General features: G+C 39.6%; 1 protein-coding gene across 1 annotated transcript in view; it reads left to right on the top strand.

Moving 5' to 3' along the window:
- The window catches only part of cxadr (coxsackie virus and adenovirus receptor), a 62,924-nt gene that overhangs the window by 24,190 nt on the left and 17,803 nt on the right, over positions 1 to 20,931 (top strand). The window contains exons 2-3 of the mRNA XM_015389342.1: positions 10,620 to 10,789; positions 20,013 to 20,217. Of these exons, the coding sequence (XP_015244828.1) occupies positions 10,620 to 10,789; positions 20,013 to 20,217 (375 nt within the window). The remainder of the gene's footprint in view (positions 1 to 10,619; positions 10,790 to 20,012; positions 20,218 to 20,931) is intronic.

Here is a 20,931-nt window from a genome sequence, read left to right as displayed (position 1 = left end):
CATATTGTTTCTATTTTTTTTACTCAATTCATTAAATCACAGCAAACGTATTAGTTTTAGGTATAGATAATGACCAATTGGTTATTCCTTGCTGACCGGACTTTTCCTTAAAGTGTTTATTGAGCATTTTCCGTCTGACATTTTCATCTCCATGTTTCTGGAAACAGGACATTCTGTCGTCTCACTTTCACACCTCCTATTCATTGTGTACAGTTTGTCCTGTTTCCTCCTCATATGATAATATTGGCACATTGTTCCCCTGAGGACGTAATCAACGTGATATCTGGGAGCTGCTAGCGGCCCTGGCGTCCTGCCTATCAGCTCTGTGGCAGAGCCAGCCCCCACGTCGTTACCAGCCCTGTATCTCTGGAGGAGAGGAGCGTTTTTATGGTTCCGTGCTTGACTTGGCACAGCTTGAAGATGAACAAATGTTTTATTGTGCTGTTAGCAGTGAGATAACACATGGAGCCCGGTTCATAAAAATCTGCAGCAGGTTAAAGTTTGATAAAACAGATCTATTTTTTTTGTTTCAATTTGCTGATATTCTGTTGTGATTAAGAACACTAATTACGCAACAATAGCAACCAGAGAGCATAAACAAGGCGGCTTCTTCCAGCAGGACTGCTAGTGAAATAATACTGATGTTATCCTCTACTATCTTTGAAAAGCTGGAAGGTTTTTTTTATTTTTTGTTGTTTTTGTTACATTCAACTATGGAAAATGTTATGGCTATATCACAGAAAAGGAAAAAATATTTCTAGATGCATTTTCTGTCTTTCTTTTTTCAATATCCTGCCTTTTTGTCTGTGTGTTTTTCTTAGTAGTGTTCTCTTGAGAATGTCCTTTTCTTTATCAAGAATGTTGCTTGTTGGTAGTAGTACAGTAACACCAGTCAGACCTAACTGGGGGAAATAAAACCTGCTCTTGAAGCCGGTTATAAACTGTGTGATATTTTCAGTTGTTGCGGGCAGCTACACCTCAAACTGTACGATAAAAAAAAACGCAGGGTTTAAAAGTTATCAGTCACTATGCATGTTCTCACACTGTGAGGTCCGACGCTCAGATGCGAACTTACCAGGGCCGACTGAATTTCAAACAAGTTTGATTTTCCCCCGACCTTACAATCCCTGATGGGGAGGTGGTCGTGAGAGGCTGATCGGCCCTCGTTACCGACTGTACATTACAGGACGCCCATCAAGCTAAAAATTGTTAAATATCCTTAAATCGTTAAATAACTGTAGAATAAAAACATCTCTTTAAAAGTGTCTGCCCGGGGAAATATTCCCTCTTTCAGAAGCAAAAAGCTTAATTTCCCTTTAATCTTCATATTGTCTGTCATGCCAAAGTCTGTCATGTTTAAGCTCCTGCAAGGACACAGCTTTGTCCATCCTTCCTTACACAGACACAATTAGCCACCATCAAGTTCCTCCTTCATAGATGGTGTTTTTAAGGAGGACTCATAATGCTTCCATATAGCCTGAAACTTCACTGACCTAAACTTGTGTACAGGATCTAAGACCCACCGGGGGATGCGAGTACCCAGCACTCTCGTCCAAATCGATAAATCCCAAAATAAGCTGGAGAAGGACACCCATGTCTTTGCAGTACACAGAGGTGTATTTGATACATAAGAGCTATTAGCTTTCATTGGTTCGAGTGGATTTAGAACAATCAATAAAAACTGATTAAAATCGGTCTAATGTTATCTGCGTAACCCTGCATGTCGCCTCTGAGGTCAGTAATTCACAATCCAAGTGATTAAAAATGAATCACTTGATGAAATAACTTTTTATTCCCACAGTGGTTAAAAGACTTGAGGCAGGAATCCAATTCAGCTACAACATATCTCATAGTGGCTTTCTTTCTGACAGAATAAAAGCATTTTCTGGTGAGCAGGGCCTCTCATGAGCTTCTTGGCAATTACATTAGGGTTACTGTTAAAACCGATGTTTATCAATTTAAATTGGGTGTTGTGGACATGCAGACATTGCAACAACCACTTCCTCCAGGGGCTGTCAAATGCTCAGGCAGCGGCGTAAAGTGCCAGTCATTCTTCATTCTCTTCATCATTTAATGTTCAATTATGTCAAAACAGCCTTTAGGTCATCCGTGCTGGGGATTGATGGCTGCTCTGTGAGGCAAGTGGAGCTTTCAGGCTGCATTATAGCACAATCAGTATGGTTCAACAGCCCCAGCTCTCTGCTACATTAAATAAATGGCAGCCGAGCTCCCACCCTGCCGCAAATTGAACGGTTCCAGCGGGAGCGCCATGGCCAGCGTTCAGAGCGTTCTTTCAGACCGGCAACCCAGTTAAGGCGATCTCCTTTGTTGTGCCGGAAATAATTGATGTTTCTCAGCATGGTCGGTGGATTGGCTCGGCCGTGTGGGATTTTTTTGAGCTTGGCTGTGCTGAGTAATTTGCTCATTCCACAGCCCCACAGACCGCACAGTTACTGTAATAAATCACTAATGTTCATTCTAACGTTATTACACCCAGTAAAATGTGATTCTCTCATCCATAAACACATCACTCCAGTTTGTATTTCAACTTAGATTTTTTTTTTCTTCTCTACTCTTCTGAATATTACACTTTATTTTTCTAGATTTATTCATTTCACTACTTTCAGCTGAAATACATTTCACTTGACTGATGGTGAACCGAAGCTGTCAGAGCTTCTGAAGACTGCAGTAGACCAAATGCGTAGTTTTAACAGGATTAAGGCTAAGCAAAGCATGAAGAAAGTAAACAGAAGTAAATCCCAGTGCAGTGTTGTTCACCTCTTTAACCTACCGAGCTTTTTCTGTCGCTGTTGTTGCCTTCTGGGCCTGAAATAGCTGCTGGATTTATCTCCGCATGGGGGGAGTTGGTGTTCATGGCTCATCATCCACCATGGTCTCTGTTGGTGGTTTGAGGGTCTTGGTTGTTAGGCTAAAGCTATAAAACCTGCTTTTTCTGTAGAACATTTAAGGTTTACAGGAAACAGCACCGTAGCTTTAAGCTAGGTAAAATTGTTAGGCTAAATATCTCTGCATCCTATCTCATCTTTATGGTTTAGTCCTTCTATAAAGAACTGTGAACTCCTTTATCTGTGTTGTTTTTTTAAAGATGCGTGTCGAACCACTTCGATTCAGATTCTCAAGATTTATAATACATTTTTTCTTTCTCATCTAAATTAGGGATGCAGGTTATCACTTAATGAATTAATCAAAAGTTGAACCATCTTATTGATGGACTAACAATTATTGATATGCTGCCATTTTCTAAAATAACTGAGTTTTCTTTTATATGAACAGGATTTTTTTTTCCATTAGCATGAAGGGCAAAATATTTTTTTACAATAAAATCTCTTCAGAATAAAAAACGTTCAACATCATATTTAAACAATTTGTTTTGCCAACTTTGCCAACTGTCTTAAAATACTGACTGAATAAGCCAATAAATCTTTTCTTAGACATTTAACACATTAAACACTTTTAAAACTATCGTTACCAGACAGGATATGTCATTCTGACATGCTGTCAGACTATTTTCCACTTTTTAATAAAAAGGATGCTAACTGTGATATGGCTCTTGTTTTTAGTGACATCCAACATTCAGTGCTGGGAGAGTCTGTGTTGTTAGCAGGACTTTTAAACAGCTTGTTCTGGTTGTAATGTCAAAACATGGCTCTATAAAGTACATAAAGCCAGGAGGGCAGAATTCTTGCCTGTCTACCATGCTTGTTGCTAGCATGTCTTTTTTTCTGTCATAATACAAAAGTGTTTTTAATGCCCTTTACTTTTGTATCATCAAATCCTCGCTATTAGTGAAGATGTAATGCTGCTCTGCCATGCAGCACAGCTAAATGGGAGCTATTTAGCTGAGAACTTAAGGAGTTTATCCAGTCTTTTTATTAACCAACAGAATTGATGATGTTCATTCTGGATCCGTGTCGCCATTAAACTGTAAATAATCTTGAACTGGACTTTAGATCCATTTATATTCCTGTTCTTGGGTGCCTCTGCTATGCCATTACTTCTCTTGCAAATTCTAGTGAGGCTCAACGTAAGAATGACACCATTAATTGGGCAGCAGTAACACTACAACACTGAAAGAAAGTCCTTTTAGGGGAACATTATTGATTAATTGGATGAAACAAATTTAAATCTAATAATAACAACCAATTAATTGACAATTAACCATAAGTTGATTCTTTTTTTTACTAGGGTTGGGAATTGATAAGATTTTCAATGTTTTCGGTTCCCTTATCGGTTCTATGAAACGATTTGATTCTTTATCGATTCTTGTCACAGTCATCTAAATCTAATGTGGAAGGTATCCGTTTAATGAAAAGGCATTACTGTAGAATTTCGGGAAATAAACTCATCTCCTCCTGATTTAAATAAACAAGCTTCACCTTTCTCTCGCTCCCTGAACTGCGGAGTAACTTTGTAGCATGTTTCTTTACATCCCTTGTAATAGCTACAATCATGTAGATCCAGCTACCAGTAGTTCTAATTAAACATGCTAGCAATGAAGGGCTGAATTAAAGTGAAAGGCACACTTTCTTAATATCCCCAAAGTGAGGTAGGAAATTTGTTTATTTTCAGAAATGGCATATGATTTACTAGGCACCACATTAAGCACAGCCAGTGATATAAACCTAGCTACTTACCACTAGAGTTGCCTGGTTCGCTGGTTCGACTACGTGCTGCACTGTAGTTGACTAAAATCCTGGAAAATTCTAAAATTCCCCCCAGACATTTTTTTTAGGTCTGAAAAGTAGGACAAGAGGACGTTTGGTCTCTCTATTAAAATGAAGCCAAACTTTCGATCAGTTTACCCAATGGGACACCATTTTTTTGTTTGTGCTTTACTAGACTTACGACTGATCATGTCATACTTGCTTACTGAAACCGTGTGCGTAACTTGCGTAAAAAATGTGACGTAAGTCGTGCTTCCCACAGCCCTAGGCTCTGGTGCTTCCTGGAATCGTTAAGAGAATCATTAAGCGAGCTGCCAAACGGTGCCATGAAATTGGAAAAATGGAACCGGTTCTAAAAAGCAACCGGTTTTCGATTCCCATCCCTATTGTTTACATTCCTACCTCAATCTCAAGATGAATTGCTGGTATTGCAAACATTTTGCTGTTACCTGAACGACATGACTTTCTAGTTATTCAACATATTGAAAGATCTGTTAAGTTAACATTAAACAGCAAATTCATAGAGTGGTTAATGTCAGCTTTAAGGACAGTGGAAAATGCATTTTTGTATGAACTTTGTTGGATTAAATTGTTCTGTAGGAATTAATGTGAAAATTCAGATTTCAATTCAGAATTGTAAAACTAATTTTTTTTAACACGGCTCTAGTACTTTATCAATGTAAAATGAAACCAAGAGAAGAAGACTAGCTCTGCTAGCGGTATGTTCAGTTTTGTTGTACTATATGTACTGATGTCGATATTGTGTGATAACTTTCTGCTGAATAATATCTAAACATGTGAGGTATATCGACCAGGCCAAAGCTGAAGTGTTTTTCAGCTCTTTATCTAGAAGCGGCTGATGATGAATGGCGGCGTTCACATGCTTTCCCTCAGGGCATGTCCATAAAGCTGAGAGCTTGTTGACTTCAGCAGCTGCATTTGAAATGAGAAGCAACTTCGCTTTTCATCAATCCCTTTTCCTCCGTCCTCCTACTTAACTCCTCTCTCCTGCTCCTCACCTCCTTCCCTGTCTGTCGACGTCTTTCACTCCCTCTGTCACGCTGCTTCTAAAGCACCCCAGCAACCTTCTCCGAGGGATTGGTTGCCAGGAGACGCAGTTCTCTCCCCATTGTATGCCGACAAAGGTTGAAGGGGCAGGCGGCGGGGGTTACAATCAGCAGGCCCACAGAGAATGGAGGCCAGGGACACTCATACTCCACAATCAGAGTTGTGTTAAAGGAGAGGAGGAGGATTGCTGACGCTCTGAATTCCTGGAGCTTACTCCAGATCTCCCAGTAATCATGCTGGGTGTGCTGTGTCACAGTGGGAATGGGACTGGAGGCAAAGGGTGACTCAGAAACACAGCTAGATTGGATTAGTTATTATAACAAACTTTTTAATTAGCCAGCCTGACCCCACCCCCGGTGCTCTCCAACCTCCCTGCTCAGCTCCTGCTCTGCACGGTGAATGCTTGCGTGTGTAGCATGCACACATACCACCATGCATAGTCATTTAACTACAGACACTAAGAAGAAAAGAAATGAGTCTGTCTGGTGTGAATGCATGGCTGCGTTTACTAGCAATCCATTCCTCATTTCTCCTTGAACTGAAATGATGGCCTCTCTTATCAGTCCATTATATTCACTTAAAGCTAGAAGGTCAGTGTGGTTCTGCTCTGATGCCATTACTCTAAATAAACCAATGATTATAAGCAGCAGTCTCACAGCGCTGCACACGTTGCATCATTTATTCTACCATGCTGCAGGGTTCACACCCTGTACACAGATCGTTACTGATTAACTCCGTACTTTCTGTTCGCTCGTCAGCAGGGCTTATTGTGGCTTTTTAACTGGGAGAATCCACTGGTGGATTTCTCTGGTTCTTTATCCCAGCACATATCGGGGATCGGTTAGACTCACGTCAAAAATAATCTGCATCGGACTTAAAAAAAAAACCTGTATTGGTCTATGTCTACTGTGTAATACTACTAGCTGCTGGTGAAGATTCTCACTCTTCCAGGTCATAGTCATTCTAAAAAAGTAAAAAAAAAAAACAATCTACTGGACTTTGTTTCCAAGTTTGAAAAAGTTTCTCTTCCCATCCAGGAAGCTTTTTCAATTTAAAAAGTTAGAAATAGCGTTGAGTTTGAGGCTTTATAGAGTGGAACAAAGTAAAGCCTTGTTTTGCCTTAGAAAACATGCAAATTGAACCGGACGACAGGTCTGCCCCTTTGTAATGGGGGTCGTTAAAGGGAGTTGCTGACCTGGCTGAAGAGGCGAGGTGTTCTGTTCCCCTGCAGTGGGGTGGGTGTTGCGATGATAGCGGGAAGGAATCATCTCAATCACTGAATTGTAGATTTTTGATAGCTGAAATCTGATTGAGTTGATTCCTTTCTGCTATGTAGGGATATGTCCACGGTAGATTTTTCCAAGCAATTCACAAATATTAACATTTCAGCAGGAATTGACACAGATTACTGATCCAAAGTTAGTCCTTATGAAGAATTTGATTCATATCGTAAGCAGATAAAGATGGACTTTCACCTTTGATCCCTGGCTCCTAAGATGCACTTATTTCCCTTTTCTTTTCCCTCCTCAGTTGGCCTTCAAGAATAGGCCTGCTATAAACTGTGCTTCCAAAAATTTAAGGGCTAGCATGGATGCTAAGCTAACCATAGGATTTATCTGTAAACAAGCGCTGCCTGCTTCTTCTGCCAGCTTCGATCACCTTTTTTTATTCTCCTGGTGTCTAAAGGTGCAAGTTTCTGCCTGGAGCTAAACTTTAAATCTCATTGTTTTTATGAATGCTCTCCATCTTTTACAGTTCTATTAGTTTGGGATAATCTACAGAAGTTTGTGACTAAATATGAACAATTTCAAGGTGCATGAATGCTTCTGCGAGGCGCTAGAACCATTTAAGTGAATAAGCTACCAAAAAAATGACTTGATGATGGATGAGGGCTGAGTGAAGAATAAACCTCGGTGCAGTGAAGCCTAAACAAATATTTTCTGAACCTTGGGGGTCTGTCATCGATTTAACAGATAGATCAGACTGTGTCCTTTTATTACCCGTCAGGAATCAGTCACTCTGCTAAACTGTTCCAGCTGAATGCCGCCTTCTTCTCTCCAACTACAATCCTCTCCGTTTTCTAAACAACTGTGAATAATGCCCCGGCTCCTAAGCGCCGCCTGATGAATTGACACAGCTTTTCTTCATGTGGGTGACAAACCGAATATCTGTTTTGACAGTGATAGACACATATCTCTGTTTTTTTTTCTCGTTCTCATTTTACTCCCCATCGCCGCGCTCCAGCTCAAGGCGACGGATCGCTCCCGTCAAGGGCGTCTGTCAGAATCTATGGGCTCAAACGACCAGCTGCAGCTCCGGCAGTCGGAAAAAATGAAACCGCGCTCTGCCGCGGTGTCACGCGCTCGCAGGCTGTAGTGGATGTGACTGAGATCGCTTCATGCTGTTTATCTTGTTTGGTTTGGTGTCAAAGCCGAGATGCTGAAATGAAGCGAGTGAAACGAAACTATTTACTCTTGTTTCCTGAGAGCTCAGGTTTTCCAGGCTAAGCGGTCCAATCTTTCTCCTTCTCCATATCATTTCAGTTTGTGGATGAGTAGAGGCTGATTTAAAGTTTAGGAACAAAGTGGTAGATGGCATGTTTGAAATAAATCAAACCATCCAGACGCTCGCTGTCTGATTTCCATCTGTTCCTATGAAAACATGCTCAGGATTACTTTGTAATTCCCATTAAAAGTCTACTTTTTCCTGTTGTTTCAGTGCGCCACTGTTAACACAACAGTCGACTGGTTCAGTCAAAATGCATGTCAGTCCTAACCAGAGGAAATTCCCAAGCTTTTCATACGAACAGGAACTTGTTAACTGTCTACCTTTGGTGCCATTTCTGTAGTTGTTGCACAGTTTTGTTTTGGTTTTATGTTTGTACATAAAGCCCCTCTCTGTTGATTAAAATATGGGAGGTTGTCAGAAGGACGTTAACATGTTATGACAGCATTTGACAGCTCTGTTCAGTGAGGACTGTATTTCTGTTCACCCGGTTTATTTGGGCACCAGGATTGACATGCTGCTAATTTTAATCGGGCCACACTTTCTGTTCTTTTCTCTTCATTTTCTTCATATCAATAATCTCATTTTTTTATAGTGAACATATGGACATAATTGCAGACATGCCGCAATTACTCCTCCAGAGATTTGAGTCCGAATTTTTATCTTTATTTAGCAGGTTCCTTTAAAAAAAAAATCCTTATTTTAAATTCCTATTATTCTTTATCCAACATTTAACGATTCTGATCATCTTAATTTTTTTTTATCTTCCTGCCATTCCTCCTTCCTTGTTCTCTCTGAGTTGTTCCCCTTCTGTCCAAAGACATTATCATTAAGTTGGCCTGCATACTTGGGCTGGGTAATTAATCGCTTTTGCTATGCATTTACAATTAAAGAAAGGTTAATTTTTAAATCATAGAGGCGCTTCATTTTTCTAAAATGCTAAAGTCCTCCCTCCAGACCTTTAGGTGGCAGTAATTAGCTTATAGTGGGTTTGCAGCCACACAGAAGGTAAGAGCATAGAAGCTAGGGAGCAGATCCATTCATGCAACTAGAATTGAGCACTTTTCATACAAATGTTGCAGTAAAGTCTGCCAGCAATAGACTCTGGACACACAGGCTTTCAAGGTCATGAAAGAACTGAAGCCCTGAAGGGAAACGGCTACATGCTGGTTGGTTGGAGGAGAGGACAATCAAAAGATAATCACAGTTTGTTTTTCTTGGTAAAATCATTCAGTCCCACTGAATAACAGTACAATGTTTTGCTCTCCCTCTTCCTGCTAAGCTCTGGTCCTGGACCTGAGAAACTGATGCTAACCTAGCAGTTCAGTTTATTTCTATAGCACAAATTCACAACACGTCATCTCGAGGCACTTTACAGTTCACTACATCATCCAGTCAAATTGAGTCAAAGTTTTCTATCTAAGGAAAACCTGTTGATTGTATCGACTCATTGACTCGAATGCAATCCCTCACACTAAGCATGCTTCTAGCGAAAGTGGAGAGGAAAAACTCCCTTTTAAAAGTAAGAAACCTCCAGCAGAACCAGGCTCAGTGTGAGCGGCCATCTGCTGGGTTCAAGGAGACAGAAGCAGAGATACAAAAAGCATCTGTAAAAGGCGGCCCCGTCTGGGAAACACACAGCCAGGCAGACAAGCTCCGAGCCAGCTCCCATGTCAGAGGATGAAGAGAGCACATCCACTCAGTCACAGTTAGAGAAACAGGACTACACTGGAAAAACAGGCCGATCTCCAACATCTCTAAACAAGGGTGTTGATGGCAGCAGCACAGCTGATATTTCTATCCATCAGCTGTGCCTTTAGCAGCAGTTAGCTGGTTGGTTTGCAGTTCGATTTTGGATTGAACAGCTAATGGGGGACAGTGAGAGATTGAAATATTTTGACAAGTGTGGTTTAGTTTGAGAGCTGTTAAAATACGTATTGCTGCCTATGCCCCGCTTTCAGCTAATAAAAGATCTCAGATTTGCATTAAAACCACAAAAGATGACAAGTCTGTTTATCTTCCTGCAATTTGTTTGAAATCATTGATTGCAGAGTTAAAATAGCTGAAGACACTGTTCTCAGCTGTGCTCGTTTCAGTTTAGTCCATAATCTTTATGTCAGACTCAGATTTTAACATGTATTTATTAGGATTTGGTTTAGTTTTTGTTTTCCTGTGTTGAGCTCAGCTTATTGCATTGAAGCATGAATAAGCTAAGATGGTGATAACAAGAGCATTTAAATCAGACTCCCTGCACTATAATTCTGCTCTGATGTGCAGAGTAGAAACCAAATACTAATTGAAACAGCAATGGTGAACTCCTGCAATCCTAAAACTGTTTGCTCTTTATTCTCCTCTGAACAGCCTTGGTCTCAGGGCTACAGATCTCCGATCCTCAGCCCACCACCCTGGAGAAGGCCAGCGGTCAGAGTGTGAAGCTGGACTGCCAGTTCCAGCTGGGCCCAGGAGACACTGGACCCTTGGATATCGAGTGGAGTTTGCTGGCTGCTGACAACCAAAATGAAGACAAAGTGGTATGTGACCATTTGTTAGCTTTCTCTTGTAGCTACAGATTGCTGTTTTTTTACATCACCACACCTTTTCTCCCCTCTCTTTGATCCTTTCTCCCGCCCCAGTCTTATGTTGACGTTTTTTTTTTATTGTTTTCTTGCTGGTTGAAAATGGATGAATACATCGTGCTCTGCTAACTGGTAATAAAGCACCGCCGTCTCTGTCCGGTGACCCAACAAGTCCTTCTCTGACTGGTAGAGACCTAAATCCTCCTCTGCTCCATTGTCTCTGATTTCAACTGATCGGTTTACTTTCTTTATCAGTCTGAGGTAGAACCACTTAAATCTTATCTCTATGGAAAGTAATCAAGATCTTCCTAAATTTCTGCTGGTTTCATTTATGTATTTATTTTCCTGTGCATCGTTTAGTGTGGACTTGATTCACATGCTGCATATTTCCCCAAAATTCCCATTTTAAACAAATATTTCTGACATTTCTCAGTGAACACATTTGTTCTCCTTGACCTATTAGATTTCCTCTTTATATTCACGCACATAGTCATAGCCCTTAACCAACATGTAGTCATGCACAAACTGGATTCTTTGCAATTAGTGGCACATTAATTCCAAGTGGCAGTGTTAATGCATGTGACAGCATTAAGCAGAATGAGGCCAATGTGGTAGGACTTAAACTGCTGGGCCAGACAATGAAATAAGAACCGAACCTTAAAGCCAGAGGCTCCTAGATGCTCAGAAACCAAAATGAACCTTTGCTTCTGTTAAGATGAGGAAATTCTGTCTTGACTTAAAATAGCAACCATTTGGGAAGCAGTCAGACCACTTTTTCGTATCAAAGACCCATCATACTGAAATAAATTTGCTTGATCCATGGTTTCCGCGGATCATTAAAAATAATTACAATTCATTAATTTTTTGAGGATTTTTTTTTATTAATTTCATAAATTTTTATTTTTTCATTAATTTTTATTAATTTTATTAATTTTTTTATTTTCGGTGTATCAATAAACATATACCGAAAACCGTGACCACGAAACCGTGAACCGAACCGAACCGTGGATTTTGTGAACCGTTCCACCCCTAATATATATATATATATATATATATATATAAAATGCATATTGATCGATATCGATAATTATTGAAAAGATTTGAAACCATATTTTATGTGCAGCTCTGCCTGGACTTTTTATAATATTGCTAAATGATTTAATTTTAATAAAAAACACAAACACAGACTTCTAATTAAATCTTTATTTAACCATAACAGAATTGTTTTAAAGAAAAATAACTTAAGAGACCTGAGTTATGTTATTAAATACTGACAAAGAATAAACTAAAGTGACCAGAAAAGTGACCCCCACCGCCGCCCCCGTTTCCTGCTTTAACCTGAGTTATTACTTTGAAGTTTCTGGCCCCTCAGCATTTTTATCTCAATTGTTAGAACTACGTGGGAAACTACCCAGAACTGAAAATATATATATATATATTTTCCGAAGATTCCTCGTAGGAGAGCCGCGTCGGGGCCTACACAGCTCGTACTCCTGCGGGTGTGAGCGGCTGAGATGATAAAAAAAAAAAAAAAAAAAAGTTGGTTGTGTTATCAGACTTGGTTTTCACTGGTTCCCGACACATTTTCCAGATGACTGTGGTTTGTTTTTGGTCTGACTTGCCATGACCGAAATACTGCCAGACTGCCGAACTACAAAAACCCTTCTTTGAAACAGTTTCCTCCGCCTCTCCTTGCTGCGACATCTTCATGTGCTCTGTGTTGTGGTTTGAGAGGGCGGCGCTTGGTGACGGCATGCCTGGGTCCGCGATTGTGATTGGTTGGGAGGAAGCAGTGACCAGCATAAACCTACATGCTAGGCTACAATGAGAAGGAAGGAAAACTGCGTTTCTTTATCGAACTTTTATCGACCCTCTTTTTTTCTATTGCGCCACACGTCTATCGATCAATATATATCGTTATTGAATTATCGCCCAGCCCTAATATATATATATTTTTTTTTTTTTTTTGCTGCAAACTTCTGTATTTAGTTATAATCTTATTCGGATGTTGTAAAAGATGCACCATTGCTTCTTAAATCTAGTTTAGTCCCTTGTGTTCAGTGGAACAGAGAACTTTTCAGTTGCTTGTAAATGTGACAGACAAATATTTTTAAAATAAAAAAAAAATTTCTGAACGAGTCTTGAATCCGATACAAAACACCTTCCGATAACCAGTGTGTTTTACCAGGTTAAGCTGTATGTCTAAATGCTCATCTGTAGAACTGAAACTTAAGTATCAAAATACTTTAAATGTATTTATATTGATTTCATATGCAAAGGCAAAGGCATGTTGCATAGGCAACAGTCAGGGGTGGAGCCACTTCATTAAGGATGTTAACAGTTGTTGAATGCAGCATTTGCTGTGTTAAAGTTAGTCAGGGCTCAAGCACCAGTAAGGAGAAAGGTGAATAAGGTGAAAAGTAAAAGCAGAGGGATGATTAAGTTATAGGTTGAACTAACAAATATTGTAGAAAATGTAGAACATTGAGGAAAAGTTATCCCTATGTCCTCCAGCAGCCCAAGCCAATAGTAGCAAAACTACAGATGTAGCTCAGGATACTCTGAGTCACTTTAACTATAAGCTTAGTCAAAAAAGGAAGTTCTAAGTCTTACATTGTAAAAAATTAACATGTTGAATATATTCGCCCACTGTTTTAATTTCTTTACAGCAGAACAGAATCCTTTTATAGATGTCGCCCTCAATAGATTACATACAGCACATTCAGTGTAGTGTCTCCACAGGCCCCCATTCACCAACATATCCCACATATCAGTATGTGTTTGCGGTTGGTGAAGCATGGCTAATTCATGTTGCTTTGTTGGAAAGAGAGATGCCTGGGATGCCTGCAACCAACCATCATTTGCATTTTTCTCTCAATGCCTGGCTGCAGATTCCCTAAAGGGAGGGACTGTTCTGAATGTTTCCCACCATGGTGACAAGTAGATGTGACCTGGTAGGAGATTCTCGGGGTATGATAACTGGAAGTCACGTTACCATGGTTTCTGGGTGCTCGCACAAAATGCAGCTTCATAGCTTTTCTATGAAGGTAAAAATTACCATGAAAGCCTTTTTTGGTTTTCATGGTAATTTAGATTTATTTATTTATTAATTTTTTTTAAATCAAATTTTTATACTTTTCAAAGTTTAATTTCTGGATTGCACTTTTTTTAGATTCAAATTAAAAACTGTTCTATGCTTGCAATAATAAGACTAGCATGGATGCTATACTGATGTTATTTTTTTATTGAGGGAATAGTGTCAACCAGGAGACTGGCAGCAACACAAGGGGAGGGGAGGATTTATGTTGTAGCGCTCTGTACCACAGGAAACACCTCCTGTAGAGCCATAAAAAGGAATCCAATGTTATGTTTTACATGTTTCAGAAGGATAACATGAAGATTAAAGTTGTCAGCCAGAAACCATTGGCTTTAATATGACAAATAGTCAGATATGTCATAGGAAGATATGGTAGTGGGTAAAAAAAATGCTTTAATCTCACATCTTTCAGGATCTCTTCAGGATGCTCCTTAACCCTTTTATAATTTACCGTTTTTGATATCTTGCATACCCCAAATAAATAGAGTCCCCCGTTCCTGTTCCTCAGGGTGGTCTACGAGCACAAGATCTATATCCAGCCATTCAGCAAAGATCCTGCTACATGGCTGTACGTCTTATTTTGGCATTTAATTAGATGAGCCCTTGATATATTACCTACTGTAAATTAACTTGAAAAAAAAAAAAGGTAAAAAGCTAACCGAAAAGTTAAAAAGTAAAGTTAAAAAAGTTAATAAGCCTAGTTAACAATTATATTTAGGTTAATAAACTACAAAATATAAGTGTCAGTATCAGCATTAATGCCTCCTAAGGTTACGTTGGACCAAAAAGAAAAAAGTGTGTCTTTCACTCTCAGACACTCTTTGTTATTTTTCTTGAAATATTCGGGCAAATTCTTATTACATTGACATTAAATTTTTGCCATCAAACTTTTTTTGAATGTTACAAAGGTAATAAGGTCTTGTCCTGGATTCCAATAACACTACTGGCTTGAAATTTAGATTTTCAAAGTATTTCACTGAGTTCCCTATAAAGGGTTAAAAAAGCCAGAGATGTTATTGCTGATGTTTTATGATTGGAAGTTGGGGAAGAGTTAAAGGGTTTGGCTGTAAAGCCAGATGGGGTTTAGGGAGGAATGACATTGTTTGCAAACGCTTCTGGCCGTTCGTTTGTCACATAGAAATTCCTGCGTTGACCTTGAGTCCAATCTGAATGCAGCTGAGCTGCAGCTTCAGCCTGACTCATTCAAATGATAAAGATAAGGCCATGTTGTTCTCACTGAGCTCAGGAGATTGTTTGGGAGTACACAGGTAACAGGGCGCTCTGCTTTGCCTCTCAAATAAGCAGCAGTTCCTCCTGTTGCTCTGCAAGCAGCAGATCACATGACAGTGATGTCATCCTAAAGTGTTTTCGATGAAGCCAAGGTTGAGCCAATTCCTCCTGTTTTGTAGCAGTTATGAGCACAGCACGCGGAGGGACTTGTTCTGTCCCTGACAACTCACTCGCTGACTCTTGTTCCTATTTCACATTCCTCTCCCAGACTTCTCAAGGTTGCAGTGCAGTATTAGTAGCTTTAGGAGTGCGCCTGTGTAAGCGCTCCCATCTGTTTGCTCACGGAGGGGCTAAGCTTGAGTGAGACCCTCATCTGACTCACCTGGGGGCTTTTTCATTTCCTTTCTTTTGTGATCTTTTCTCCCATACCTGCTATTTCTGCTGATTTTTTTTGCGACTCAGTAAATTAGCTTGGATCTACACCCCTTCCCCTGAGAGAAATGTGGAATTTTAACAATATTACCTGTTTAATGATTACATTTTACAAGTTGAGAATCTGGCATGTTGCTTCGCTACTTTGGAAACGGCTTCTGGTACATTCATTCATTAAAGAAAATCTAGTAATGCAATTAAAAAAGATTAAATATCTACAAAAATGTTTCATTTGATACTTCTCAATATTGCTTTTTCTGACGTTTACATGATAAAAGTGACACAGTAGTAAAAATCCTCCACTAATCTCAATATAAACAAACATTTATTAACAAACAGCTGATTATCTTATCCATTGTTCTGTTTCAAAAATCAATGGATAAGATGGATATGGATAAGATGCTATAACTAATTTTGTCCGAAAATATAGTCTGGCTGATGTATTGTCGGTTTCTACTCTAACTTTTTCTAATGATTTGTAAAGTTCTTTGCCTGCAACAATAATTGATCTAAATTCAACCCGTACCACTCATGTTCTGTGGCACATAAGGTGCCAGATAAGTCTGTTTTTCTTAAAATAATTGCATTTTTTCTTGAATTGAGGTAAATGAGACACTTTGCATATAGAACAAGATAATTTAAAAAAATCTATGTCATTGTCTTATTTCAAGTGTATATTATCTAATTACCTTATTTTAAGAGCAATAATCCTCATTCCATTGGCAAATCATCTTATTTACCTGCTCAAATTGAGTGTAAATATACTTTTTAAGACATTTTGACTTATTTCTAGATCGTTTTTGCTGTGTACAGCTGTTTTGTCTTTATTTAGTGAAGTTTCCATCTTCTTGTCTGATTTCTGGAAGGTTTTAGAAACTCTCGAAAAATCCTTGAAATCAACGTGCAGGAAAGCGTGAACTTTGACGTTTAAACTTTACATCAACCTTCTCTCCTTCATATGATTCAACCAAAGTGACTCACAAATACAGAGGAAACATCCTACATGGTTGTTTGTTTTTTACGGCATCACATTCTCTGCGGCAGGCTCATTAAATGATTCCTTTCAAAGAAAACAATAATACTCCCAAAGGACATCTGCACGGCTCTGTCTTCACCGAAGCTGCTGCAGGATTTTTTTATTTGTTGCACCTCAAATTGTCTCTTGATTAAACTGTCATTAGGCAAAGAGCCGTTTGGATCAGACATTTTAGCCAGTCGTGTTTTTGTTTTGGTTTTTGCATCTTTAAAAGCGACTCTGACCTGTATTTAGGTCCTGATCTTCAGAAAAAATCTAATTATAGTTATGTAACCTGATTTAAAATGGTGATATGTTGTGGAGTTCTGAATCCATATATGGATAAGTATTTGAAGTGTTCAACATTGAATGCATTAAAATTGTAATACATAAGTAAAAACTTTGTTTATACAGAACAGTATATCTTAATAATATTAACAAATCTAATGCTTTGTTAGAAAGAATTGTCACATCTCGTTTTATTTTCAAATGGCTCGTGTTGGATAAAGGAAGTAGTGTAGAGCAGAAGGATTTTACTATTTTGACAGATTTATTTTGTCATTTTGTATACACAAGTGTATACAAAAAGGAATTTTGTTTAAAACAGCTCTAAACAATTTCATTTTTTTTATGAAATTGTCAAGGATGGGTTACCATGGCAGCGCTCCAAAGCAGCGGCCAAGAACAGCTCCTCTTGTTTGCAAAATTCTGTCTCCCCTCTTGCACCTCCCTCTTCCAGTATGTGGACCATTGACAGAGGAGTGTTCTGGATTGACCACGGTGAAAAAACGTGCAGAAGTTTGCTAAAACTGGCTTATTTTGTTGATGTTTTGGGCTTTCAACTCTAAAGTCATTTTCAAATATCAGTTCTACATTGTTGTTTGTTACCACTGGTATTATTTCAACCTGAAATGTGCTGTATAGAAGCTGTGAGTTTTGTTTCAGTGCTCGTTAATGCATTAGCCTTCACCAGCAAAGTGAATGCACCTTTAGTACTGGGAGCTAGCTCAGCTAACAGAGACTCAGGTAAAGCTGGGAGAGTCGAGCACAGTGCAGAAAAGGTTAGCAATACTGATATTCTATGGAACTGAGTCGGAGGACTGCATCTTCACTGAACTCCACCTGTTCCACATCATATCAGGCCTGCAACAGGGGGAATTTTGTTTTATTTTGAATTATATGCCGGCTTATTTGTGAGTTAGGGAGTGTGAGCCCACATATTTTAGTTTAAGTCGGACAATTGAAACTTAAACTTTATAACAAAGTGAAATTTATTTAAATGTAACTTTTGAAATCATCTCAATTGTATTGTTTTTGGGGGGTCTCTTAAGCTCAATACAAGTTCAAAGACTGTTGTATGTTGTTTGGTTATTTCAGAACAGTAAAATTATTGGATAAGAAATGAGCAGAAGTAAGGCTGGATTATAACCCTGACTTTGATTGCCTTAGGTTGTATTTAAATGTTATTGCTCTCCTCAGAGGTGAGTCGGACTCAAGTCAAAACATAAAAAGTAAATTGATTTAAGGGTTTTTTTAAGAACTAAGCCCCCCTTATCTACTTCAGTGGGGTATAGTTGGGCTACAGTTAGAATTGAGAAGCCATTGGAGTGATACAGTAAGCTGCTTGGTGAGAGGACACAGACGGATGACTGGCAGCCCAGAGCTGTTTGAAGGAGAGATTCATGGAAATTCTGTACTTTATCTGAGTCGCCAAAGACACGCGCACACACAAACACACACGCAAACACAAGCAGAGCTCGTTTGATGCAGCTGAAAAGCAGCTCAGCGTTGTGAACATAAGCCAGTGTTTCCGCTCAGCAGGTGCTGCTTGTCTGTCTGCAGCTCTGCTGTGTGAAGTTTTCAGCTGGAGGAAGTAAAGGCGTCCTTGTTTGTCCCGATTCTCTTTCTAAACGGATAGATGTTTAAGTATTGATCAGTACCCGGGTGTTGTTTACCTCCCGCTCACTGTGTGTGTAGACGTAGCAGAGTTTTCCTGTCCTGGTTTTCTTGTTTTTGTTCATGCTTTTCATTAAATGTGCTGCTTTCTATTATGGATCCGTTATCCCGCTCCTCCTGCTGCTGTCTGAAGTTTCTCCTCTCATGCTCTTCACTCATAGTCTTTGCTTTTCCAGTGTTGATAGTTGGCACAGAAAACCTTGTTGATCGTTGTCTCCATGGGAATCAGCAGAAATCTGACAATGTCTATAAAACAGAATGAGAACTCTTCATTATTTGTATTCTGTTTGCTCTCCTTAGCCTTATTTTGATTTTAAAGGTCTCTGCTCCTCTAATGCTATGTTCACACCGCAAGCTGCACAGACAGCAGAAGCAGCTAGTTTACATGCAAAGTCAATGGTTGATGCGCATCTTCAGAAGCAGCAGCAGCTGGCATAGGAAAAATTTTACTTTTGCTGGTTGACGTGGTACATCAACCAATCAGAGAAGCTGATCTGGGAGCTGGCAGGGAGACGGACACAGCACTGCTGATGCAGAGCGCTATGATCACTCCTCTGAAACAGTTTATTAATGCTGAAACCTGCCTGCAAAATATGTTCGCCGTTTTTAGTCTGGTGCCTGCAGTTTGGATTACATACATGAAAAACGCCCTCCAGCTGCTGCACTTTGTAGCAGAAAACCGGAGAGAGGCAACCGGGTTCCTAGTGACGGACCGCTGCCGATGTACGGGGGTCTGAGTGGCTCCGACAGTGAAATAATATTTGAAGACGGGATTGTAATCTGGACGAACTGACTGCACAGATGAAGTTTTCAGGTGGACTTTCTCACTTCAAAATAGATTCCAACTACCTTTTACCCACTGATCACAGCAAATATAGCTGCCATTGTTACAGTCAAAGAAAGAATAGGGTAGCTCCGCCCAACCCGCATCAGACCCACTTTACCACTGCGCAGCTGGAGCAGCAAAGATTCTTCAGCAGCGTGTCAGAACTAAACTTGTACAAGGATCAAAAATTAAGCAATGCATGCTTTTTTGCTGCTCCTGCTGCGTGCGGTCTGCGAGGCCTTAGTCCTCGACCCGGGTGACTGGGGTTCGAATCCAGCCTGTGGTGCTTTCCTGCATGTCTCTCCTCCTCTCTCATAACCCCTTTCCTGTCAGCCTACTGTCCATAAAATGAGCCACAAAAAAAAAAAGGTATTGTGTTGGCTCCACCAGGCCTTCATTTCCAGGCAGGACTCCGGGTCTTGTTAGGCTTTATTAGCACAGCAAGTGTTTATTTAGCTTCCATGGCGACTTTGTTTGCTCCAGCTTCATTTTACTGGTGCAGAGAGAAAACTGCCAGGTTGAGGAGCGCCCCAAAAGATAACGATGGCAGCTCTCGTACTGTAGTGGATTTTATTAGATTTCTGCATCAGTTAATTGTGTTTTCCTCCTTTCCTCCATCCAGGTGATTCTGTACTCAGGTGACCGGGTCTATGAAGACTATTATGAGCCCATGAGGGGGCGGGTCCACTTCAACACAGCTGACCCAAAGAACGGCGACGCCTCCATCAACCTGACGGGCCTGAAGTCAACAGATTCAGGGACCTATCAATGTAAAGTAAAGAAGGCTCCTGGAATCGGCAGCAAGAAAATCAAACTTATCGTCATGGGTGAGTGGATCAGTTACTAGGTTGATACAAAGCAATGAAAGGCGCAGCACATGGTCACCCAAACACACACGGTTCCTAAGGTTTACCACCACTCACCCCAAGGAGGAAAGTCATTAATTTGATTATTTTTTTTTTATTCCTGTTGGGTGGAATAACTACTCAATAAGCTACTCCAAACACCGGCTGGTTAGATGAGGTTTAATTCACGGTGAAGGTTGAAACGTTTTTGTATCGGTGAGCATAAGGCCACGTTCTTAGTGGATATTTTTCTATCAAAAGTGGTTCTTAGTACTGATTGATTTATAAGAGGGAAACTAGTTTAGTGATTGATTAATCGTTAACTGGAGAAAAGAAACTCTAAAACATGCCTTTAGCTGAATGAGCGACCCACTTAGAGCAGTATTTATACCAAAATTGTAAAAAAAAAAAAAATGAATATTAAACATCTAAGGTTAAAAAAAAAACACTTGTGAAAATTTTTTTAGTTTTACATCCTTTATATTCTGTAAAGAACCTTATTTATGAAACCTTTAGCTGTCCAATTACTAATGTAATAATTGAAAAAAAATCCTAGACAGATTAAAGGAATAGTACACCCAAAACATGATTAGCCTTCATTTTCTACTCACCTCCATGCTGAACAACACTCTGGAGTACTTTTTTGATATCTCAAATGCATCTGGAGATCTGGGAGGCTTCTTGCTGTCTGCTGAC

The sequence above is a fragment of the Cyprinodon variegatus genome, unplaced genomic scaffold, assembly GCF_000732505.1.
Source record: "Cyprinodon variegatus isolate N-32 unplaced genomic scaffold, C_variegatus-1.0 Scaffold455, whole genome shotgun sequence".
Classification (NCBI taxonomy): domain Eukaryota; kingdom Metazoa; phylum Chordata; class Actinopteri; order Cyprinodontiformes; family Cyprinodontidae; genus Cyprinodon; species Cyprinodon variegatus.
Note: the sequence above shows the minus strand (reverse complement) of the source record. Positions and strands in the feature narration are given on the sequence as shown.